The sequence below is a fragment of the Chiloscyllium punctatum genome, chromosome 1 (assembly GCF_047496795.1).
Source record: "Chiloscyllium punctatum isolate Juve2018m chromosome 1, sChiPun1.3, whole genome shotgun sequence".
NCBI lineage: Eukaryota > Metazoa > Chordata > Chondrichthyes > Orectolobiformes > Hemiscylliidae > Chiloscyllium > Chiloscyllium punctatum.
Window position 1 is genome coordinate 48,243,025 of NC_092739.1, and position 26,662 is coordinate 48,269,686.

Genomic DNA, 26,662 nt, shown 5'->3' on the forward strand with positions numbered 1-26,662 from the left:
ATGTGAAAGTGATCTGTGATCACCACTTCCTGAAGCTGCCATGATTCCTACATCTTGGAACGTTCTCATATTCCCAGTGTGTTTGAGGGTCCAGATACTTCATGAGGCTGGTCACTAGGGGGACAAGGCTTACCCACGATGGCCATGTCTGATGACACAATTGCAGACTCTGCTGAAAGAGGAGGAGCACAGATTCAATGCTGCCTCTGCTTTGACTTGGACTGCAGTGCAACAGAGCATCGGGGCTGCTGAAGATGTGTTTCTACTATTTTGGACTGAACTGGTGAGGCCCTACTATATAAATCTATACTCCATGTGTCTCATATCCTGGCATGCTGCTCTGCCTGACTGCCGCAAGCAATGAAGGGAGAGAATGGATTTTCAGAAACTATGAGTGTGGGAACAGTCTTAGGAGGATGAAGATGAGGACATTGACGAAGAGGAGTTTTATGTTGTGCATGATGGTGCTTAGCTGTGTTGGGCACTGTAAGCCAGACAGTATTCGATGACATCCGGTTCCAGTAGAGGAGAGTTGGCTGCAGCAAACAGCCTTTGCTGTATAAAAGTTGCTAGTCACCGTGCAAGTGAGTTGTTTGTATTATGGAAGGTAAAAACAGCTTCTGTTTGTTTTCTTTCTGTTCACCTTTAACTGTACAAAAGAATAAACAGCAGAGGCAAAATCAGAGTAATTCTCTTGCAGAATACAAACAAATCTTAACTGTTTTCCATACATTAATCCCCCAACTCACTTTCATGTGCTCTGACCTAGTTTGCTTCTCTGGGTTTGCCCCTTGCTCACCTAGTTCCTTGCTTCCCATCTGTCTTGTAAGCAGCCCTGACCTAATCTCAAGCCTCATGATGTTTGAATGAAACTGTAGACACAGTGATTTAAAATATAATTGTTTAAAAAAATGTCAAAGCAATTTTATTCACAGAAGTTGAACAAATGGAGTTTTCTTAGGCAAGCATGTGGAAGTTCTTAAAAAGGCAAATCTGTTGGCCATTGATAAACATCTGTTCTTGAGATGTTCATCAAAATTCAACCAAGCACAACCCACATAGCTACTGTTGTCTAAAGAGCCCACTACTTTAGACAGCAAAAATAAACTACCATTACCAAAAAAGGAAAAGAATTAAAATGAAAACAACAGAAGTAACAAGACTGATAATATAACATTTTTCAAGGAAAGGAAATGACTTCATAGGAAGTGTCAATGGAGAGTGGCGATGTAAAACATTATTAGGCAACAACTTTTCCATTATTATATTTGAAAGCTAGTTACTTTAGCTGTACCAAGGATCCCAATGGCTGTAAGGTTTTCAACAAATCAACTAACAGCGTGGCTTTTTAGTGTTATTGGTAAGTGATATAGAAAAACAAAAGATTTGAGTTAATGGATCTTCCTCAAATGGAAAAAGATTTGACAATGGTAAAAACAACAAAATGGTCATTGTTGGATCCACTCTTGCACTCAGTGTGTGTAGATTATTTAGACTTGAGCATAGAAATTTTGAAATTTGCTGCTGGAGCAAAAGCAATCAATGTCTATTGTACACATAGGTTCTAACGGTTGTTTCAGAACTGTTTTCAAAAATTAAGAATGAATTCTGATACTAAGATGGTAGTATGTTCAGTTGTAATTTTGTAACCATGTCTTCTAGTCATTGTAAGACTTGCAAGTGTTGCATATGTATTTTTTGAATTTATTTCTCACTGTCAGCTCTTTCAAGGCATTGTGTGCACCAGGTGCAGAATAAATCCTCCTCTGTGGGTATCTCCAGCCATAGGCTTTAATGCCAGTATTAGAGGTTACATGTACATGTAACTCACATGTAGCACCAGTATGTATTGCTGCATTTCTCATGCCAGATCTCATTGTCCTCTTTGTTGATATTCCTGTTTGTGCTTAATTATATGCAAATCCACATTGTGGAGATGTATCAGTTAAGTATTAGGTTGAGAATACTCAGATATCTTTATAAGGGTCCTTCGCTGCTATTCAGTAAGAGTGGAGATGAAAGATCAGTTTTACTTGTCAAATTACTTGATCATTGCTTGCTGCTAAGCTTAAATCATGTAAAAATTAACCCTATTAACAATCATGCAAATTGGTGTACAGCTCCAAATACTAATATTATCAAATTTTTAAAACAATAAAAAAAAATTTTGATTGCTAATTTCCAAAAAGAAAACCCAGTTTTGAACTGTGCTGCATTCACTGATTGTACAGTGATTAGATGGGATAAAGCACGAGTGAAGATCTGTGTTCCTGTGGAACCAGTGGAAGATCTGGAGCTACTTGGGAATTGCCTGGGAACTTTCAACATCCAATGAGCATTTCTCCTCCTCTCTGGGACTCTGTGCAAATGTCCTTAACTTTGAGTCAGAGTCAGACTTTGGACAGATTCCTGGTAATTAGCTGGATGGTTACCGAGGAAGTTTGATACACGAGTGCCCATTAGGGAAGGAAACAGCCTTCTTCATCTGGTCTCACCTTCATGTAACTCCAAATCCACTCTTAATTGTTTCCTGTGCAATTAGAAATGGGCAATAAATGCTCGCCTTGCCAATGATCCCCTCATCCCATGAATGAATTTTAAAAAGTTGAACAAATTAAATCCTTTATAATCATCTGGGTAATTAGCAAATGCTCCCTACATCATCTTCCCCTTGACTCCTAGACTAGTCCACAGAGCCATGATTCACTAACAACCCATGAATCTGTACCCCCAATCTAACTCAACCCAAAACCAACCCAAATCAGCTGACCTTGACCATCTGACTATTCCCTCAATTTGACCTGACCAACCCTCTGCACAAAGAAGTTTCTCCTCATCCCACTTATAGCTCTCTTGCTGATAGTCTTGAACTTATGACCCCAAGTTACTGACCTGCCAACTACTGGAAACAGAATATCCTCTTTATCTTGTCAAAACTGTTCAGAAGTTTGAACACCTCGACTAACTAACCCACCTGACCTGATTACCACCTTCACTTGACTACATACCTCCCACTGAATTGCCCATGTTTCCACATTAACTTTTGTTTTAATTAATTCTGTGGGATTTGGGTGTAGCTGGATGACCATTATTTATTGCCTGTCCCTACTAACCCTTGATAAGGTAGTGGTGAGCTGCCTTCTTGAATCGCTGCAATCCACCTGCTATGGGTTGACCCACAAGGCCATTAGGGAGGGAATTCCAGGATTGTGACCTAGTGGCAGTGAAGGAACAGTGATGTATTTCCAAGTCAGGATGGTGAATAACTTGGAGGGGATTTGAAGGTGATGGTTTTCCTATGTATCTGCTGCCCTTGTCCTTCTAGGTGGAAGTGGTTGTGGGTTTAGAACGTGCTGTATGAGGATCTTTGGTGGGTTTCCACTGTGCATCTAGTAGAAAGTACTCATGCTGCTACAGAGTGTTGGTGGTGGGGGAAGTGGATGCTTGTGGATGTGGTGGCAGTGTCCTGGCCAACTTGTCATGGATGGAGCCAAGCTTCTTGAGTGTTGTTGGGGCTGCACCCATTCAGGCAAGTATTCCAACACACTCCTGACTTGTGCCTTGTAAATAGTGGACAGGCTTTGGGGGAGTCAGGAGGTAAGTTAGTTGCTGCAGTATTCCTAGCCTCTAACCTGCTCTTGCAACCATTGTGTTTATGTGGCGAGCCCAGTTGAGTTTTGGATCAACGATAGCCTCCAGGGTGTAGAGATTGGGAGATTCAGTGATGGTAATACCTCTGAATGTCAAGGGGCAGTGATTAGATTGTCTTTTAATGTGATGGTCATAGCCTGCAATTTGTTTGGCGCTAATGTTACTTGCCACTTGTCAACCCTAATTCGGTAGAGTCAGCATGGCTTTGTGTGTGGGAAATCATGTCTCATAAACTTGATTAAGTTTTTTGAAGAAGGAGCAAAAAAGATTGATGAGGGCAGAGCAGTAGATGTGATCTATATGGACTTCAGTAAAGCATTCGTCAAGGTTCCCCATGGGAGACTGATTAGCAAGGTTAGATCTCATAGAATACAGGGAGAACTAGCCATTTGGATACAGAACTGGCTCAAAGATAGAAGACAGAGGGTGGTGGTGGAGGGTTGTTTTTCAGACTGGAGGCCTGTGACATGTGGAGTGCCACAAGGATCGGTGCTGGGCCCTCTACTTTTTGTCATTTACATAAATGATTTGGATGCAAGCATAAGAGGTACAGTTAGTAAGTTTGCAGATGACACCAAAATTGGATGTGTAGTGGACAGCAAAGAGGGTTACCTCAGATTACAACAGAATCTTGACCAGATGGGACAATGGGCTAAGAAGTGGCAGATGGAGTTTAATTCAGATAAATGCAAGGTGCTGCATTTTGGGAAAGCAAATCTTAGCAGGACATATACACTTAATGGGAAGGGCCTAGGGAGTGTTGCTGAACAAAGAGACCTTGGAGTGCAGGTTCATTGCTCCTTGAAAGTGGAGGTAGATAGGATAGTGAAGAATGCATTTGGTATGGTTTCCTTTATTGGTCAGAATATTGAGTACAGAAGTTGGGAGGTCATGTTGCAGCTGTACAGGACATTGGTTAGGCCACTGTTGGAATATTGCATGCAATTCTGGTCTCTTTCCTATCAGAAAGATGTTGTGATACTTGAAAGGGTTCAGAAAAGATTTACAAAGGTGTTGGAGGGTTGGAGGATCTGAGCTATAGGGAGAGGCTGAACAGGCTGGGGCTGTTTTCCCTGGAGCATCGGAGGCTGAAGGGTGACCTTATAGAGGTTTACAAAATTATGAGGGGCATGGATAGGATGAACAGACAAAGTCTTTTCCCTGGAGTCGGGGAGTCCAGAACTAGAGGGCATAGGTTTAGGGGGAGAGGGGAAAGATATAAAAGAGACCTAAGGGGCAACTTTTTCATGCAGAGGGTGGTATGTGTTTGGAAAAAGCTGCCAGAGGATGTGGTGGAGGCTGGTACAATTGCAACATTTAAGAGGCATTTGGATGGGTATATGAATAGGAAGGGTTTGGAGGGATTTGGGCCAGGTGCTGGTAGGTGGGACTAGATTGGGTTGGGATATCTGGTCAGCATGGACGGGTTGGACCGAAGGGTCTGTTTCCATGCTGTACATCTCTATGACTCTATGACTCTGTAACCCAAGCCTGGATATTATCCAGATCTTGTTGCATTTGAAAGTGGACTGCTCCAGTTTCTGAGGAGTCGTGAATGGTTCTGGACATTGTGCCATCATCATCAAACATCTCCATTTCTGACTTTAGGATGAGGGCAGGTCATTGAAGAAGCAACGGAAGATTTTGACCATAGGACACTAGCCTGTGGAATTCCGGCAGAGACATCTTTGAGCTGAATTGAGATTAGATTAATTACATTACAGTGTGGAAACAGGCCCTTCGGCCCAACAAGTCCACACCGACCCGCCGAAACGCAACCCACCCATACCCCTACATTTATACCTTACCTAACACTACGGGCAATTTAGCACGGCTAATTCACCTGACCTGCACATCATTTGGATGGTGGGAGGAAACCGGAGCACCCGGAGGAAACCCACACAGACACGGGGAGAACGTGCAAACTCCACACAGTCAGTCACCTGAGGCGGGAATTGAACCCAGGTCTCAGGCGCTGTGAGGCAGCAGTGCTAACCACTGTGCCACCGTGCCGCCCACAAATGATTGACATCCAACAACCACGACCATCTCCCTGTATGCCAGGTATTACTCCAACCACCAGAGAGTTTCACCCCTGACACCCATTGATTCCAATTATTCTGGGATTCCTTGATGCCACACTCTGTCGGTTGCAGCCTTGATATCAAAGACTGTCACTGTGACCTCTCCGCTAGAATTAAGCTTGTGTGTCCATTTTTGAGCCAAGGTTGTAATGAGGTCAGGAGCTGAGCAGCCCTGGTGAAACCCAAATTGGGCGTCACTGAGCAGGTTATTGCTGATCAGGTGCTGCTTGATAGCACTGTCAATGACACCTTCCATCACTTTACTGATGATCGAGAATAGACTGATGGGGCGGTAACTGGCTGAGTTGGATTTGTTCTGCTTTTTATGTACAGAACACACATGGACAATTTTCCACATAGTTGGGTAGATGCCAGTGTTGTAACTGTACTGGAACAGCTTGGTTAGTGGAGCGGCACATTCTAGAGCACAAGCCTTTAGTACTATTGCCGCAGTGTTGTCAGGGTTCGTAATCTTTGCAGTATCCAGTGTCTCCAGTTGTTTCTTGATGTCACGTGAAGTAAATTGAATTTGTATCTATAATGCTGGGGACCACTGGAGGAGGCCAAGATGGATTTGACACTTCTGGCTGAAGATTGATGTGAATGCCTTATCTTGCGCACTAATGCAGTGGACTCTTCCATCATTGAAGATGAGGTTATTTGTGGAGCCTTCTCCTCCAGTGAGTTGTTTAATTTTCCGTTACCATTCATGACTGGATGTGGCAGGACTGCAGAGCTTAGATCCAATCTGTTGGCTGTGTCTCTCACTCTTAGCTCTGTCTATCACTTGCTGCTTATGCTGTTTGGCAAGTAGTGCTGTTTGGTGGCTTCACCAGGTTGACACCTCATCTTCAGCCTGGTGCTGCTCCTGGAACATCCTCATGCACTCTCCATTGAACCAGGATTGATCCCTTGGCCTGACGGTAATGGTTGAATGGGGGATATACCAGGCCATGAGATTACAGATTGTGCTGGTATACAATTGTGCAGCTGTTGATGGCCCACTGTACCCCATGAATGCCCAGTCTTGAGTTGCTAGATCTGTTTGAAGTTTGTCCCATTTAGCACGGTGTTAGTGCCACACAACACGATGGAGCTTATTCTCAATGTGAAGATGGGACTTCAACTCCACAAGGACTGTGTCATGGTCAGTCTTACTAAAGGCAAAAGTGAGGACTGCAGATGCTAGAAATCAGTGTATAGATTAGAGTGGTGCTGAGAAAGCACAGCAGGTCAGGCAGCATCCGAGGAGCAGGAAAATCGACGTTTTGGGCAAAAGCCCTTCATCAGGAATGAAGGCCTCTTACTGAAGCTGTCATGGACAGTCCCATCTGCAGCTAGCATATTGGTAAGGTTGAGGTCAAGTATGTTTTTCCCTCTTGTTGGCTCCGTCACCACTTGCTGCAGACTATATCCTTTAGAACCTGACCAGCCTGATCAGTAGTACTGCTGCAGAGCCACTCCTGATGCTGGACATTGAAGTCCCCCACCCAGAGTACATTTTGTGTCCTTGCCATCCTTTGGACATCCTGTAGGTGCAATTCAACATAGAGGAGGACCAATTCATCAGCCGAGGGAGGATGATACATGATAATCAGCAGGAGGTTTCCTTGTCCATTTTTAACCTGGAGCCATGAGACTTCATTAGGTCCAAAGTCAATGTTGAAGATTCTCAAGGCAACATCCCCCGACTGTGTATCACTGTACGGCTACCTCTGCTGCGTCTCTCCTGCTGGTGGGACAGGACATTTTTGGGGATGGTGGTGTCTGGGTCATTGTCTGTAAGGTATGATTCCATAAGTATGATTATGTCAGGCTATTGCTTGACTAGTCTGCGAGAACGCTCTCCCAATTTTGGCACTAGCCCCCAGATGTTAGTGAGGAAGACTTTGCAGGGTCAAACTGGGCTGTTGCTGCCGTTATCTTTTCTGTTGCCGAGGTCAATACCAGGTAATCTGTCTATTTCCACTTCCTTTTGAGACTTTGCAGTGATTGGTACAATTGAATGGCTTACTTGGCCATTTCAGAGGGTATTTGAGAGTCAACTTTCAACATCCCCAGATTTACAGCATTTGCAGTCCTTTTGGTTTTTATTTTGCCAACCACATAACTGTCGCTCTAGAGTCGCATATAGGCCAGACCAGGTGGGGATGGCAGATTTCCTTCCCTGAAGGACATTAGTTAACCAGATGGGTTTTTCCTACAATCAGCATGGTTGTCAATGGATTCTTTATTCCAGACACCTTTTTTATTGAATTCACAAGCCACTATCTGCTGTGGTGAGATTTGAACCCCTCTCCCTAGGACATTTGCTGAGTCTCTGGATTAATAGTCTAGTGATAATACCGGTAGGCCATCACCTCCCCAAACTTCCTAGCACCTCAATCACACCCATCTCATGTGCCAGCTTCTTCACTCACTCACCCATTCTCGCATCTGTCCATAACATTCACACTAGATATTTAAACTTACATCCTATAGTTAGGGAAGTAGGGAGTGTGTCCTGTCTTCCCTGAGTCGACTTTGCTGCAAAAGGAGACCCCCAAAGGAGGTGTTGCTGTGCATTTCTGTGAAAGCTGGATTTGAAAATCTGCAAAAAAGCACAGCAGCATCAAAACAGGAGTTTCTGAATGTGGTGACAATCTGGCAGGCATTGCTGCTGCTACTAATGGGAAGGCCCAGGTCTTTATTGGTCTCTTGAAAATAGTAAAAACCTCTATTCTTCCTATCAAAGTGCATATCCTCATACTTTCCCACATTGTATTCCATCTACCACTTCTTTGCCCACTCACCTAGCCTGTCCAAGGCCTTCTATAGGCTCCCTGCTTCCTCAACACTATCTGTGCCTTCACTTACCTTTGCATTATCTGAAAACTAAGCAACAATGCCCTCAGTTCCTTTGTCCCAATGATTAACGTATAACGTGAATAGTGTGGTCCCAACACAGATCGCTGCAGAACTTCACTAGTCACTGCCTGCCATCCTGAAAATCACCCCTTTATCCCCACTCTCTGCATTCTGCCAGTCAGCCAATCCTTTATCCATAGTACCTTGACTATAATACCATGGGCTCTTATCTTATTTAGCAGCCTCCTGTGCGGCACCATGTCAAAGGCCTTTTGGAAATCCAAAGAGATTATGTCCACTTGTTCTCCTTAGTCTCACTTGCTCATTCCTCCTTGAAGAATTTTAACAGATTTTTCAGCCATGACCTCCCTTTGATGAAGCTGTGGTGATTCAGCCCTATTTTACCAAGCAGTTCTAAGTACTCTGCAATCTCATCCTTAATAATGGTTACTAAAATCTTCCCAAAGACCAAGGTTCGGCTAACTAGCCTAGAATTTCCTGTCTTCTCCCTGCCTCCCTTCTTAAACAGGAGTGTTACATTAGCCATTTTCCAGTCCTCCAGGACCCTCCCTGACTCCAGTGATTCCTGAAAGATCACAGATCCCTCCACAATCTCCTCAACTATCTACTTCAGAATTCTGGGGTGTAGTCACCTGAACTGGGGTGATTCATTCACTTCAGATCTTCCAGCATCCCCAGTGTCTTCTCTTTATTGATAGCTACTACATTCACCACCACCCCCTGATTCTTGAAGTCTTGGGGATCTTGATCAGATGGGCCAATGGGCTGAGGAGTGGCATTGAGTATAGGAGTTGGGAGGTGATGTTGCAGCTGTACAGGACATTGGTTAGGCCACTGTTGGAATATTATGTCTCTTTTCTATTGGAAGGATGTTGTGAAAGTTGAAAGAGTTCAGAAAAGATTTACAAAGGTGTTGCCAGGGTTGGATGATTTGAGCTGTAGGGAGAGGCTGAACAGGCTTGGGGCTGTTTTCCCTGGAGCGTCGGAGGCTGAGGGGTGACCTTATAGTGATTTATAAAGTCATGAGGGGCATGGATAGGGTAAATAGACTTTTCCCCGGGGTTGAGGGAGTCCAGAACTAGAAGGCATAGGTCCAGGGTGAGAATGGGAAGATATAAAAGAGACCTAAGGGGCAATGTTTTCACTCAGAGGGTGGTATGTGTATGGAATGAGCTGCCAGAGGAAGTGATAGAGGCTGGTACAATTGCAGCATTTAAAAGGCATCTTGATGGGTACATATGAGTAGGAAGGGTTTGGAGGGATGTGGACCAAATGCTGGCAAGTAGGACTAGATTAGGTTAAGATATCTGGTCGGCATGGATGATTTGGACTGAAGGGTCTGTTTCCGTACTGTACATCTCTATCACTCTATGATGTCTTCCACTGTGAAAACTGATGAAATGTACCGATTCAGCACCTCTGCTATTTTTGCTCCCCATTACTATTCTCCAGCCTCATTTTCCAGGGTCCAGTATCCACTCTTGCGTCTCCATTCTTTGATATTATACCTTAATATTTCATCATCTTCTCCATTATTGTTTTTATTTAAATTAACCTCGATTTTTAATGTGTTCCTAATCCTCTGGCTTCCCGCCAATATTCACCACATTGAACACTTTCTCTTTTGCTTTTATGCTGTTCCTGACATCCCTTGTCAGCCATGGTTGCCTCATTCTGCCCTCAATATGTTTCTTCTTCCTTGGGATGATTTTTTTCTGTTCTTCCTGAATTACCTCCAGAAACTCCTCTCCTTGCTGCTCCACTGTCTTCCCTATTAGGATCCCCTTCCAATCAACTCTGGCCAGCTGTTCCCTTATATCTTTGTAGTTAACTTTACTCAATTGTAATACCGTTATGTCTGATTCCAGCTTCTCCCTCTCAAACTGTGGGGTGAATTCTATCGTGTAATGGTCACTGCCCTCAGGGGTTCGTTCACCTTAAGCTCCCTATCAAGTCCACCTCATTAAGCATCACCAAATCTAGAATTGCCTGATTCCTAGTGGACTCTACTGCTCCAAAAACCATCTCGTAGATATTCTAGAAATCCTTTTCTTGACATTCTCCACCAGCTTGATTTTTCCTGTCTTTCTGCATTTTGAAGTCCCTTAATTGTTATTGTAATAGTGCCTTTCTTATGTGCTTTTTAAATTTCCTGATATATTTTTTGTCCCATATTCCCGACTACTGCTAGGGGGCCTGTACGCAACCCCCATCAAGATCTTTTACCCGTTCTGGTTCTTGAACTCTACCCACACAGATTCTTTGCCTTCTGACTTTAAATTGACAGCAAAAAATGATGTAATTTCATTTCTTACAACAAGGCAACCCATCCCCTTGGCCCATCTTTCAGTAGAATGGATATTTAGTTTCCGGTCCTGAACCCCTTTCGTCCACATCTCTGTGATATCCACAATGTTGTGCCTGCCAAATTCAATCTGCGCTACAAACTCATTTATCTTGCTTCATATATAACACTCACAGTCCTGCATTGACTACCCCAGGAATGATGAAGGGCTTATGCCTGAAATGTCGATTCTCCTGCTTCTCAGATGCTGCAGCACCACACTCTCAACTCTGATCTCCAGCATCTGCAGTCCTCACTTTCCCTTTATCTGTTATGCCTGAAGTTGGATTCCTGTCCCCTTGCATACTTTCTGTCCTATTACTTGTTCTGGGAACTTTAATGTCTCTGCTGAGCCTACTCCACCTTTAATTTTCTGTAATTCTTCACGCAACTGAACTGACCATTATTTAGTTTAAAGGTCTAATCACGGCCCTAGTTATATGATTTGCAAGGATTACATTTCAATGCAGCTGTGAGGGTGTGCTGCGCTGTCAGTGGTGCTCCCTTTTGAATGCATCATTATTTTACAGGCCTCTTAGATTGGAATAAAAGTCAACCAAATGGCCATTTTTGAGAGAAATAAAGAAACAGTCCTTGTATTCTGTGCAACATTATCATTCATACTGTTTGCTTGAGTCCTTGAAAGGAAATTGAATAGGAATTTAGAAAATATTTTAATTTGATGCAATTTGTCTGAAAATGAGCAGTTTTTATTTTATCATTTGAAATAATATGCATTTTTAAAAGAAAATGTAATTTACAAATGTAAAGATTCAGATTGGTATATCTAATAAAGTAGATATTTATTGCTCAGAATGTTACATCATGTCTTTGCCTGCTGTTTTGCAGTTTCTATTAGTCAAGCACAACAAAATAACGTGAATGGATCAGTTGGAAGAAGTGCATTGCTCCCATGTTCATTCAAGTTCATTTCTGACCAATACGCCAACTTCAGTTGGTTGAAGAACAATTCATTATTAATAAACGGAACCATTGGCAATTCTGAAGTCAAAGTTCAAGATGAAACTTATCAAAATAGAGTTCAATTGCCAGAAAATTCTTCATTTGTGAATCTCTCTCTCCTAATCACTGACCTGAAATTAAAAGATTTTGGAATATACAGGTGTGAGGCATATAGTAAGAACCGAAGTGTTAGATCTGAAGAGACCTTCCTTACTATAACGAGAGGTAAGATATCAAGAACTCACAGCAAAACAAAATCAAAGTTTCGAACTTACAATTTATTTTACCATGTTTTATTGCAAGTGTGAGAATATAGCAGCATCTTAAAATTTCTAACTGTTAAAGTTAAAAAAAATTCAATTGAAATATGATATAATAAAAAACTTTTTAAAAGAAGCCATCTGCACACATACTGGTTCCTTTTATGCTGGAGAAGCATAAAAGGTGTAGAGGATTCATATGGACTCTCTGTGATATATTTTAGTTAAATCCTGCAACAGCATTATTATTATTATTATTTTTATTATTGATGAAGGCTTGAGCTATGACAGAAGGTTGGATAAGGTGATGGTGATTTCCTCAGAGCAGCAAAGGTTGTGAGGGGACCAGATGAAAGTCTATAAGATTATGAGGGGCAAAGATAGCATGGATAAGAAGGCATTGTTCCATTAGCAGGAGGACTAATACTGAAGGGTCATGGATTTAAGGTAAGAGGTAGAAGACAAAGAGGGGAATTGTGGAGATTCGTTTTCATCCAGACAGTGGCGAGAATTGGGAACTCACTTCCTGAAAGGTGGTAGAGTTAGAAACTCTCAGAACACTTAAGCAACATTTAGATAGTCACTTGTGTTGCCATAGCCTCCAGGGTATGGGCCAAGAGCTCGAAAATGGGATTAGTGTCGTCAGATCTTTATTAACTAGTATGGACACAATGAGCTGAATGGCTTCCTTCTGTTTTGTAAGCATCTTTAACCCCAGGCATAGTAGACATTTGTTGATTGAAGGAGGCGTGATCAACGTTCCTAGTCAACATCATTGGCAAACAATTTCATACTTGTGGTGGACCAGCTCAAATGCGTCATGGAATCTGTGTCATCACGTTATTGTAGAAACACGTTTGTCGAATAAACATATTCACATAGGTTTCTTTCTCAGAAAGAATAACAAACTAAAAGTTTATGATGCATAGTACTTTGTTTAAAGAAAGCAAAGTTCTGTGGATGCTGTAAATCAGAAACAGAAACAGAAATTGCTGGAGAAACTCAGTATGTCTGGCAGCATCTGTGCAGAGAAAGCAAAATTAAATATTGGGTCCAGTGAGCCTTCTTCAGGATGAAAGTGAACTCTGCTTTCTCACCACAGACATGCTGAGTTTTTCAAGCAATTTCTGCTTTTGATTTATTGGTCAAATGTTTGTTTCTTTCAATGTTGTTAAATACCTCTCTTATTTCAGATGCTGTTTCAAAACCCATTGTCAGAATTCTTCAAGGTCAAAATATTACTGATGAAAACAGAGTCGTATTGAAATGTGAAGTTACAAGTGGCTCCTTACCTATCAATTACATGTGGCACAGGAAGGCCAGTAAAACAGAAAAAGCCAAAAAAATAAGACATTATCAACAAACACTGGAGCTCAATCCTACAATGAAGGAGGGTCGTGGCTTTTTCTTTTGTAAAGTCAGCAATAACTTTAGCACAGAGAAGAGCAGCCTAATGAAAATTCCAGTATCTGGTAATTTGCCTTTTCACTATTGTGAGTGTATATTGACATGTTTTCCAGATAAGTGAATGTTGCGAACAATTGCTTAATTAAGATTTATTTTTGCAGATTCTGCCACATCCTCAGTGGAAACGACTCTCAACATGCCAAACAATACTAGCATTCCCAGAATTCCATGGCTGGTGGTTGTTATTACTTCAGCAATGGTATTATTCATTGTTTCCATAATCTTGGCAACAATAAGGATAGTTAAGAAAAAGATGAAAGGTAACCTTTGTACAACAAATTTTATTAAAATTGTACGAACAATGTAATTTATCGGACAGATGAGTGCCAAAATTAATACATCTAATTGTGTCTGGTTTAAGGATTTTACTACTTAATATCAGCAAGGATTCTGTAAGTGACTTCCTAAGAAAGTATTGGGATTTGCCTACAAAACTATATTGGCTACACTTGACAACAAGTAAAATGTTTGCTGTTCAGCACTTGGGGCAAGAAGAAACATACAAACATATGAAGAAAACAAAGAATTGTGGATGCTGGAGATCTGAAACAAAAATAGAAATTGCTGGAGGAACTCAGCAGGTCTGGCAACATCCGTGGGAAGAAACAGAGTTAACATTTCAAGTCCAGTCAGAACTCTGATGAAGAGTGACCAGACTTGAAACGTTGACTCTGCTTCCTCTCCATAGATGCTGCTAGACCTGCTGAGTTTCTCCAGCAATTTCAGTTTTTTTTTCACAAACGTATGAACAGGAGCAAGTGGAGGTCATTCAGCCCTTTGAGCCTGTTCCACCATTTAATACGATCAAGGCTGATGTGTTTTTGTTCCGAGTTCCACATTTCCATTGATCCCAAATGACTTTTGATCCCTTTGCTCAACAGGATCTATTTATCTCTGCCTTAGAATTCAATGACCATCTCCTTCCATCATCACCTTCTGAAGTAGAGAGTTCCAAAGTCACACAATGCTCCAAAAGAAAAAAATTGTGGATGTGGAGGGTCCTGAATAAATGCAAATTAGTCCTTACACTATTAGTTTATTTTATTTAGGAGTATGAAGGGAACATAATGGAAATTCTCAGCAGGTCTGACAGAATCAAAGGAGAGAGAAAAATAATTAATATTTCAGGACTCACTGTATATAAAACTTTGTGTTGTGGTTCTGTTCGCCGAGCTGGGAATTTGTGTTGCAGATGTTTCGTCCCCTGTCTAGGTGACATCCTCAGTGCTTGGGAGTTTCCTGTGAAGCGCTTCTGTTATCTTTCCTCCGGCATTGAAAGTGGCCTGTCTCTGCCGCTTCCGGTTGTCAGTTCCAGCTGTCCACTGTAGTGGTCAGTATATTGGGTCCAGGTCAATGTGCTTATTGATTGAATCTGTGGATGAGTGCCATGCCTTTAGGAATTCCCTGGCTGTTCTCTGTTTGGCTTGTCCTATAATAGTAGTGTTGTCCCAGTCGAATTCATATTGCTTGTCATCTGCATGTGTGGTTACTAAGGATAGCTGGTCGTGTCGTTTCGTGGCTAGTTGGTGTTCATGAACTGGGACAACACTACTATTATAGGACAAGCCAAACAGAGAACAGCCAGGGAATTCCTAGAGGCATGGCACTCATCCACAGATTCAATCAATAAGCACATTGACCTGGACCCAATATACCGACCACTGCAACGGACAGCTGGAACTGACAACCAAAAGCGGCAGATACAAACTACTATAAATGCCGGAGGAAACATCACAGAAGCGCTTCACAGGAGGCTCCCAAGCACTGAGGATGTCACCTAGGCAGGGGACGAAACGTCTGCAACATAAATTCCCAGCTCGGTGAACAGAACCACAACAACGAGCACCCGAGCTACAAATCTTCTCCCAAACTTAGAATAAAACTTTGTCCTTGTGGTGTTAACTCCGCCTCACTCTTTATAGATTCTGCAAGGCTTGCTGATTTTTTGAACATTTTCCATGCTAATTTCAGATTCTCAGTATGCGTAGTATCTTATTTTTCGTGTTGTTGTTGTTACAATTCCACAGCAATTGGAAGAGTTATTCTTACTGCCACGCAGAATTGAAGTCATGTGCATAATGTTTCTTCCTATAAAATTTATTGCACTGTAGAATAAAAACTCAGCAAGAAAGATCCACCCATGGCTTACTACAAAGTTAAGAATAACATTAGATTACCAAACAAGTTTGTAATATTGCAAAGCACACCTAAGAACTTACATTGTTATAGAAATCAGTAAAAAGTAAATAAGAAGGAAAGGAAGTAATGTATAAATTTACCAGACTGTAAATGTTTTTCAAACTATGCAAGGAGGTGGAAAATAGGTAAAATAAATTGCCTTGCAGGCAAATTAAAGTTTGGGGAATGAAAAAATGTCAGAGGTATTGAACAGATATTTTGTGCAGAAATGTTATAAATCAGGAGTGAAAGAACAAGAGTTAAGAGCTTCAAATTATTAATATGAGCAAAAAAAGTTGTTTTGGAGAAGCTTAAGGCAATAAAAGCCAATGATTTATACCCTTGGAGATAGTGGATGCACTGATTGTGATTTTCTAACATTCCCTATATTCCAGAATATTCCGTATATTCTAGAATAGATGCAATGAACTCAAAGCCAGTAAAAACAGCAATGCTATTCAAGAAAGCAGGAAAACAGAAAACAGGAGCCACAGGCCAGTTAGCCACATGTAAATTTGTTTTTGTGAAACTACATATTCACGTTTGCAGATGACACTAAAAGTGGAGGTGTAGTGGACAGCGGAGAAGATTACAACGGAATCTTGAGCAGCTGGGCCAATGGCTGAGAAGTGGCAGATGGAGTTTAATTTAGATAAATGTGAGGTGCTGCATTTTGGGAAAGCAAATCTTAGCAGGAGTTATACACTTAACTGTAAAGTCCTAGGGAGTGTTGCTGAACAAAGATACCTTGGAGTACAGGTTCATACCTCCTTGAAAGTAGAGTTGCAGGTAGATAGGATAGTGAAGAAGGTGTTTGGTTTGCTTGCCTTTATTGGTCAGAGCATTGAGTATAGGAGTTGGAAGGTCATGTTGTGGCTGTACATTAGTTATGCCACTTTTCGAATATTGCTGGTCTCCATCCTATCGGAAAGATGTTGTGAAACTTGAAAGGGTTCAGAAAAGATTTACAAGGATGTTGCCAAGGTTGGAGGATTTGAGCTATGGGGAGAGGTTGAATAGGCTGGGGCTGTTTTCCCTGGAACGTTGGAGGCTGAGGGGTGACCTTATAGAGGTTTATAAAATCATGAGGAGCATGGATAGGGTAAATAGACAAAGGCTTTTCCCTGGGGTTGGGGAGTCCCGAACTAGAGGGTGTGGGTTTAAGGTGAGAGGGGAAAGATATAAAAGAGTCCTAAGGGGCAACCTTTTCACGCAGAGGGTGGTACGTGTATGGAATGAGCTGCCAGAGGAAGTGGTGGAGGCTGATACAATTGCAAAATTTAAAAGGCACCTGGATGGGTAAATGAATAGGAAGGGTTTGGAGGGATATGGGCCAGGTGCTGGCAGGTGAGACTAGATTGGGTTGGGATATCTGGTCGGCATGAACGAGTTGGATGGATGGGTCTGTTTCTGTGCTGTACATCTCTATGACTCCATGACTTCAATTCCAAAGTAATTAATGGAAACTATAATATTTAGGATTAGAATAACTCTTTTTTTAAAAAAGGATTTATTTGTTCATGAGTTGTGGGCATTACTGGCAATTTCCATACCTAATAACCCTGAAAGTATTGGTGGTGAGCTTATTGTTTGAATTGCTGCAGCCTGTGGTGTAGAAGCACCAACAGTCCTCTTCAGAGGGAGACCCTGTAACACTGAAGGGAAGGCAATCTAGTTTCAAGTCAGGATGATGTGTGGCTTAGAGAAGAATATGCAGGTAGTTCAAGAAATTCAAGGAATAGGCTAAATAGTATATTGTTTATAAAGTTAGATCCTCAACCATAACAATTTGAAAGTGATCAGATTTCTTTGAGCACACATAAAAAGAAATATTAATGCTTGCATATGAATGAGCAGCGTGGTATATTGTTTCCAGGAATTAAAGCCCCCCATTTTTAATCTCAGATTTGCAATGCTGTTGGGTTTTATGAATATTAATGTTTCTCTCAACCCATTTGCCAAAGTCACCTCAAGTGTTTTGTTTAATAATTTATGTAATGTATAACGACAATATTATTTCTAACAAAAGTCCATTGATTTAGGGAGATTTACATACGGTACATCAAGTTTTAGGTGGCAGCCAAAATTAGGATAATTCTTTGGTTTTATGATAACCGGCATCACATTTAAAAAAAAACACACCAGAGAAACAAAACAGAAGCCTGGAGGCAATGCACAAGTCCTAAAAATGTTTATGATCTTTGACTTATTATAGAAAGACAACAACGAAGTTCAATTTTCCTTGTGGAAAACCAGAAAGATATTGCTGTGCAAACCAATGAAGAGGTAAATCTCCATTTTACACTTCAAAAAACAATTTTTTAAAAAAATTGTATTTGCCCAAGAAGTGTTGCTATTTGTGCCATTTTCTTGTTTCTTTTCTTGTTTTTTCCTCCCATTCCTTTTGCAAAGGTTGCTGATTGTGGCTGGGCATGTAGCCAGCATCTGAACAATATCGTGCCCTGGAGACTATTCTTCATTTCTAATTGCCTAGGCCTTACATTTGGAAGCTTCTTCTCTAAGAGTCTTGCCTCTTGCTCCTCCTTCAGGATGCATCTTAAAATGTAACCTCTTAGACAGAGTCTTCCTCATTTTATCATTTTATCTCTTTATGTGACTTGGTACAAAAATATCGATAAGGCTTTTATGAAGGTGCTGTGCATTGGTGATTGCATTAATTTTAATTGTGAAGTTGAAATTGTTCAGTCTTACTTTCCAGGGACCCAGTCAGAATTTTGTCCATGTCAATTGTTACACCAGCAATTCCCACTGCAGGTAAAAATCAGAGCTTCATTGCCCAGGGCTCACATCAGTAACTTGCATTTATATAGCCTCAAGAACACTCTACCCTTAAAGGCAGTGGAAGATGGTTCAATAAATAAAGTGAAAACAAAGAAGATTACAGTGAAGCCATTCAGCCCATCATGTTTGTGCTTCAGTTTGACAAAGTAACTGTGATTCAACCTACATCACTACCTTTTGTCTGTGACTCCCTAAGTTCTTCATCACCATGTATGTTTACAACTCACTTTGAAGTTATATGTTCAACTAGCTTCTGCCACCTCTTCAGGTCGGCTATTCTGAATCTCAACAACTCTGAGTGAAAAAAAATTACCCCTCATCTCCCCTGCAGATTTTTGGCAATGTTTTTAAATCTCTGCTCCCAGTCAGTTGACCAGAGGAAATTCTTATCTACTGTTACGACATCTCTCATCATCTTGAATACCTCCGTGCTTAACTTTTCCTGTTCCAAGTTGAATTATTCTAATAGCTCTAACTCTTCCAACCTCACTTCAAAATCAGATGTGGTTACGAACATCCTGGATAAACCACTTCTGTAGTAAAGGGGCTTGACAGGGCAGATGTAAACAAGATGCTTCCACAAGTAGGTGAATCTTGAATCAGGAGACATAGTTACAGAATAAAGGGACACTCCCTTAAAACTGAGATATGAAGGAATTTCTTTACTCAGAGGACTGTGAATGTTTGGGATTCTCCAGCTCCAGAGAGTTGTGGTGGCTAGACCACTACAAGTATTTGAAGAGGAGGTAGATAGATTTTTGAAATATCAGCGAGTTGAGGAATAGGCTGAACCGGGATGAAAGAGGAGACAAGGCCTTGGCCAGATCAGCCAAGACCTTGTTGAATGGCGGCATAGGGTTGACAGACTGAGTGATCTACTCCTGCTCGTATTTCTGATGTTCTTTTGTAACCTTTCTGAGGCTTTCCTTAACTATAGTATTCAGGAAAGTCCACAATACTGCTGATCAGATCGACATGCTTTTTGAATTATTTATTGAACCAGCTTCCACTGCCTTTAAGGGTAGAGTGTTCCTGAGGCTATATAGATGCAAGTTACTGATGTGAGCCCTGGGCAATGAAGCTCTGATTTTTACCTGCAGTGGGAATTGCTGGTGCAACAATTGACATGGACAAAAATCTGAGTGGGTCCCTGGAAGGTAAGACTGAGCAATTTCAACTTCACAATTAAAATTAATGCAACACTCATATAATTATCATTGCATAATGAACTTTAGTTTATGTATGACCCTCCCCTCTCCTCATGCTTATTCAAAGGTTGCAATCTCTAGATTACTCCCAGTGCCATGTGCTCGTGAGTACAGGAATAGGAGAATAGGAGAAAATTCACAACCTTTAAAAATTACTTGGAGGAGCATTTGAAATGGCATACCATTCAAGGCTATGGACCAAGTGCTGCTAAGTGGACAAGTATAGATTTAGAATAGTTTTTGTCTATGCAAACTCAATTGGCCAAAGGGGCTCTTCTTAATGTATGATTCTATGTTTTTGCAAACACCTTAGGCTGAATCTTACCATATTTTGGCAAAACATAATTTTGATGGTAGATAAATGTATGGCACAAGAGTTGGTGCAGGAAGGAAGGTTTTAGATTCCTAGATCACTTGGACCATTTCCAGAGAAGGTTGGACTTCCACAAGTGGGGCAGTCTGTACTTGAACCAGAATGGGACCAGCATCTTCGTGGATGGGTTTGCTTGCGCTGTTGGGGTGAGTTTAAAGCAGCTCAGCAGGGCATGGGATACAGTGTTCATCCAATAGGGACATAGCAAACTTTAGTAAAGGAACTAAGGCAGAGGGAGTTCAACCATTCTGAGTTTCAAGGGAGTAAAGCAAGGCTGGATGACCACTCCTTTAATTTATTTAGTACTTATTGTATTAGTGGTAAGACGGATGAGATAAGGGCACAGATTGACATGTAGAATTGTGATGGTGTTGCCATTACAGAGAGGTGAGGAAGGGGCAGAACCTGCAAGTTTATCTTCAGACAGGACAGGGGAGGATGTAAAGTGGAGGTGATATTGCATTATTAATTTAGGGGTCAGTTACTGCTGTAAGAAGAGATGATATCTTGGAAGAGTCTTCCAATGAGGCTTTGTGGGTAGAGCTGAGGCATAAAAAAGGGACAGTCACATTGCTGGGAGTGTCTTATAGACTACCAGTCAGTGGACAATGAAAGAGCAGACAATTCATTGAGGTATGTAAATGCAATAATAAGGTAATTATGTTAGGGAATTTCAACTTCCCCAACACTAATTGGGATAGTCATAGTATAAAGGGTTTATAAGGACCAGATTTCTTAAAATATATTCAGAACAGCTTTTTATATTAAGATGTAGAAGGTCCAACAAGGATGCAGCGATGGGCCTAATTCTGGGGAACGAAACCAGTCAGGTATTCAAGGTAGCAGCGAGAGAGTATTCTAATGACAATGACTACGACACTAATTGTTTTGGAAAAGAAAAACAGTAGTCTGTAAAAATGGATTTTGGATTGGGGGCAAGTCAGATTTTATTAAAATAAGGCAGGATCAGGCCAAAGTAGAATGGAACATATACAGCAGAACACTGGGGCTTGGGGGATGTTGACAGGGGAGGGGGAGGGGGAGGGGGGAGGGGGGAGGTGGGGGCCTTCAAATTAAATTTAGCAGAGTACAGGCCCAACATGTTCCCTTCAGGGTGAAATGTAGGAGCAACAAGCCCAGAGAACCCAATATGTCTAGGAATATTCAGCATGGATCAGGAAGAAAAGAGAGACTGGGATATTACCTGAAATGGAACAGTTTAGCTATGAAGAGAAGTTAGATAACCTCAGATTACTTTCTTTCGAGCAGAGAGGGCTGAGAGAGGATGTGACAAAGGTGCACAAGATTATGAAAGGGTGGATAGACAGCAGCTGTTCCTCTTGTATGAAGAATTAAGGGACATAATTTTAAGATGAAATGTAGGAGGTTTAGAGGGCATTTGAGAAATAACTATTTAACCCAGAGGGTGATAGGAATCTGGAATGTGCTGCCTGTGAGGGTAGTTGATGTGAGAAAATTCACACCTTTAAAAATTGACATTACACTTGAAATGAGATACCATTCAAGGCTATAGGCCAAGTCCTGTTAAGTGGACAAGTATAGATTTAGAATAGTTTTTGTTATGCAAACTCAATTGGCCAAAGGCTTTTTCTTAATGTATGATTCTATGTTTTTGCAAACACCTTGGGCTGAATCTTACCATATTTTGGCAAAACATAATTTTTATGGTCAATTGAAATACAACTTCAATATTCTTGATATTCACAATGTACATTTTTTGTCAGGCAGTAGAAAGATACCTCATGTCCTTTATAGACAATGGCCAGTTGGATAAATATCTTGGAAATCTTGTCTGCATCCTCCCAGCACCTTTTATTCATTTTTATAAAGGATGATAGGAACAGTTCTGTAAGTGTGGTCAATCCCATGTCCTACACCAGTTTCACTTGTATGTTGAACAAATTCCATACAAACATATAGAGTCATAGAGATGTACAGCATGGAACAGACTCTTTGATCCAACACATCCATGCTGATTAGATATCCTAACCTAATCTAGTCCCATTTGCCAGCACTTGGCCCAGATCCCTCTAAACTCTTCCTATCCATATGCCTTTTAAATGTTGTAATTGTACTAGCCTCCACCACCTCTTCTGGCACCTCCCTCTGCATGAAAAAGTTGCCCCTTAGGTCCTTTTCGATTTTTCCCTTCGATAGGAGGGAGACCAGAATTGCACTCAATATTGCAAATTATGAACCTGCACTCCAAGGTCTCTTTGTTCAGCAACACCCCCTACGACCTTACCATTAAGTGTATAAGTCTTGCTCTGAATTGCTTTTCCAAAATGCAGCACCTCACATTTATGTAAACTCCATCTGCCACTCCTCAGCCTATTGGCCTATCTGATGAAGACCCCGTTGCACTTGCAGATAACCTTCTTTGCCATCCACTACACTTCCAATTTTGATGGCATCTGCAAACTTACAAACTATACCTCCTGTATTCACATCCAAATCATCTATATAAAATGATAAAAAGCAATGGACCCAGCACCAATTCTTATGTCACACCACTGGTCACTGAAAAGCAACCCTCCACCACTTCTGTCTTCTACCTTCAAGCTAGCTCTGTATCCAAATGGCTAGTTCTCCCTGTATTTATGAGATCTAACGTTGCTAGGCAGTCTACCACGAGGAACCTTGTAGAATGCCTTACTGAAGTCCATATAGATCACATCCACTGCTCTGCCCTCATCAATCCTTTGTTACTTTTTCAAAAAATAATCAAGTTTGTGAGACATGATTTCCCACTCACAAATTCATGTTGACTATCCCTAATCAGTCCTTGCCTTTCCAAATGCATGTAAATCCTGTCCCTCAGGATTCCTTCCAACAACTTGCCCATCACTGATGTCAGGCTCACCGGTCTATAGTTCCGTGATTTTTCCTTACCAGCCTTCTTAAATAGTTGCACCATGTTAGCCAACCTCCAATCTTGTGGCACCTCGCCTGTGACTATTGATGATACAAATATCTTAGCAACGAGCCCAGCAATCACTTCCCTATGTCTGTGCTGAATTTCAATAACCAATATTTGTCTATTTGATACATATATTAATGTGTCCAGCAATCATTCCTCTCTCCCAATTTGATGTCATCCATGAATGTCAAAGGCCCAGGTATCTTGCAAATTCCGTTGCATTGAGTTGGCAGGTATTCACATAAAGTTTGAACTTCCAGTGGGTAGCGTCAAAAACCTTCCAAAAGATCTCCAACTCTGAGTTGTGAACCTACTATACAGCTCTACTAATGCCCCAATCTCTGACATTTCCCAAACATCTGATCCAACCACCCCAACACCTGATCCAGTCCTACGCACCCGATAACCTATGCCCAATCATGCCTCAGATATCTGATCACCCTCTTGGACACCCAGATGTGTCACCCCTCACCAAAACCTGAACTCCAAATGCACCCCAGTCTGACACCAAATCACTCCCTTCCTAGGACATGATTAATCTCACTCTGATACCTAAACCATCTTACCCTATCACCCATTAACCTGTCTCCACCATGTAAGTTTTCATAAGGCATTAATTGGGCAGCATTGGCCTTCTCTAGGGCCAAGGACCCCAGATACAGGAAGCAGGCCATCCTTCATGAGCTTCTGGATGGTCAGACCGGAAGTAATGCATCACTCAGCAATGCCAAAGGGGGAAGCAATAGCATCCAGTGCATCCAAGCAAAGTCCAGGATCACCACCAGGGGCATGGCTAGGTCATGTGGGATGAATGAACACAGGGGAGGTGGTTTTTGCCAGAAAATGCAGATCATTCTATTAGGTTTCACTTCCAAATACTATATCACTGAATGAGGTATAAATGCTGTCTCCCCACATCTCTTTAGGCTTCCCACTTAGTGAGTCTCTGAAAGGGTTTCAGTTGGAGTGGTGGGAAGACATTTCACAGGCCTTCTCATAGCTGACAGTCATGGCACAGGTATTGTTTTGGGAGAGCATTAAATTCCATTTAATATCTAAGAGTATCAACATTTCAAAATTTCTAGTAGAGCATTGCCGAGCCTTTATTTATTAAAAATCGCCCATGGCAACAGAACCTGTACAGTACTGCAAGTAAAATCTAATGAAAGCTGTTGATACACTTCATCCAACTCCAGCATTTTTCAATTTTGTCCCGTGGTGCTAAATCAGCGTGCTTGGCTTGTTTTTGCTACAGCCTTATTAACTTGTGTCATAAATGATTTATATGCTTGCACTAGTCCCTTTGCTTCTCTACACCATTTAAAAATTCTATTTCCAATATGTGCCCTTAATTTTTCCTTACCAAAAGATAAGACAGCAAATAAATTTTCAGCTAAGTTTATTAATATTCTAAATATTTTACGTTTGATATTTAAGATTTGTAAAATAGGTTTAAAAATAATGAAATGAATAATCTCCCTATTCAATGATTTTCTCATTATAAAGGATTTGAAATCGCAAGACGTTTGGCAAGAAAATAGTGAAGTCACTTATGCTACCATTGACCACACTAGACGATTGTCTAGGCCACCAGTCAAAGCCAGAAACAAATCAAATCAGTTTACGGAAACTGCCTCAGTGGTGCATCAACCATATATGAATTTCCACGTAATGTACTAAAGTGAAGACAGTCACTGTAATGCAAACGTATATTACGAAGGGCCTCACTTATAGTTACAACACTTTAAAACTGTGAAGTGTATTTTCATGCAATTACTTTTGCTGCAACAGTAAGCCATTAAGAATTAAGTGTTTCATGTAATTGCTTCAGTTATCAAAAATCAGTGTTTTATATTTTAACTAACAAAGACCAGGCAAGATATTAGATGCTAATTGAATCAGTCTATATATTTTTAAGTAGCAATTTTACCACGTGACAAAATCATGTGAAGTAAATGTCTTTCAGATTTAAGATTTGGGAGAAATTTACAATTTTACAGGAATTTATGATCATTTCTGTAAGGTTAATAGGACCTCAAAGAGAACAATACAGCGTAACAGTTTGAGTAAAGGAGCTTGTTGTGATGGAAACAGCTCAAAATCTCAAGATATTTAATATATCATAAAAACAAAGTACTTTTGTTAATTTTCTGTACATGAAGACAAGTTAAAACTCCTTTCTAGAAATCCCTCACACTGACATTACATTGTCAGCTACATTTTAAGTAAATATTGGTATGTTCTCTTTACATTTTTAAATAAATTAGCTTTGAGTTCTCCATATACAAAAGGGAACTGATCTTAACATTTGATATATATTACAAAATATGTTGAAGATCCACTTTGAAATGTGGTAGTGCAAATTTTTTTACACATCATCCATGTATTATGCTGTAAATGCAATATGTTGTATTTTTAAAAAAATATGTGCTATTTCAAGAAAAATATGAACTCCATGCTTTAGAGTTCCATCCCTGGGTATTCATTGCCAGTAATTTTACATCTAGTTGATCCTATGAAAGGTAAATTTTTTTGAATACTATGAATGTTCATTCTTGCTGTGAAATTTTATTTACACACCACTTGTATGACAAGCATGATTTGATGCACGCATCCATATTTGAATATCAATATATATTCACATATTTGAAGAGCTCAAAGCCTAGCTGTTGTAAATGGTTTCCTTTTGTTTTGAGAGATATATGGAATTCCAAGCTGAGGTTCTTAGTCAAAAGGGTTGAGATAGTCTTTTGTCTTTAAAGTTACTGTTTTACATTTATAGTACTGGACAAAACCAGAGTTTAGTTGAGATAAGAACAGTATGAAAACTGCGCAACAGATCTCACCACTAGATAAGGAGCTCCCAACATTGATGACTATCTTACTGTGTTTCCTTTTATAAAAATGTTCACAAGTTTATCAAAATACGTCAGGAACATGATAAACAAAGTGCGCATAGTACCATACATTACACAAGCTTGCAAACATTAGATGCATTAAAATTAACCTCAATACAGTCTTTGTCTAATTAACAGTAATTGCACCTTAGAAATTATTTCATGGTGTGAAGTGTTTCCAGGTGTATCTGCATGATAAGGCACTATATAAACAAGTATTTTCTTTTATTATAAACCATTTGTACATGCTCAATGAGTTTTATGTGAATACAAAATATTTTGGTCACCCATTCCAAGGATGTAACATATGGAACATTAACAAGAGATGCACATTAAATGTACAGTATATTGTCAATAGTTGTATCCCTCAGTTGCTTATTCTCAGCAAACAATTTTTGTCAATTAAATAGGATTTGGTAAAAATAAAATACATTCATAGAATGAAAACTTTGTACTTAAAATTGCAAGTTACAACAGGTAAAAGCACGTTAACATTTTCGTTACCATTTCCCATATACAACACAAAATTTTAAGTACAGTAAAAAAAGACAGTTTCAATCTATCAATACTGACTTCACATGTTTCCCTTGTGTTACTACAACAAATATAACTTAATTTATAATATA

General features: G+C 40.5%; 1 protein-coding gene across 2 annotated transcripts; it reads left to right on the forward strand.

The window, feature by feature from the left end:
* The first annotated feature begins 1,249 nt into the window (after positions 1 to 1,249).
* LOC140461348 (cell adhesion molecule CEACAM21-like) lies at positions 1,250 to 24,869 on the forward strand. 2 transcript variants are annotated; one of them, XM_072555918.1, is made up of 6 exons: positions 1,250 to 1,360; positions 11,797 to 12,135; positions 13,364 to 13,642; positions 13,739 to 13,897; positions 18,031 to 18,101; positions 24,646 to 24,869. In XM_072555918.1, the coding sequence occupies exons 1-6, from the start codon at positions 1,306 to 1,308 to the stop codon at positions 24,817 to 24,819; spliced, it is 1,077 nt and encodes a 358-aa protein (XP_072412019.1). In that variant the 5' UTR covers positions 1,250 to 1,305; the 3' UTR covers positions 24,820 to 24,869. The 2 variants fall into 2 exon arrangements, with proteins under 2 accessions (XP_072412019.1, XP_072412027.1); XM_072555926.1 differs by having other exon boundaries at positions 13,739 to 13,836; positions 24,646 to 24,661.
* Positions 24,870 to 26,662: the final 1,793 nt, after the last annotated feature.

Excerpts from the sequence above, each read along its gene's own strand:
- LOC140461348 (XM_072555918.1), top strand. The coding sequence starts at position 1,306 with ATGGCTGTAAGGTTTTCAACAAATCAACTAACAGCGTGGCTTTTTAGT. Across the intron at positions 1,361-11,796 it reads GTGGCTTTTTAGTGTTATTG|TTTCTATTAGTCAAGCACAA; the intron begins GTAAGTGATATA and ends GCTGTTTTGCAG. Across the intron at positions 13,898-18,030 it reads AGTTAAGAAAAAGATGAAAG|AAAGACAACAACGAAGTTCA; the intron begins GTAACCTTTGTA and ends GACTTATTATAG.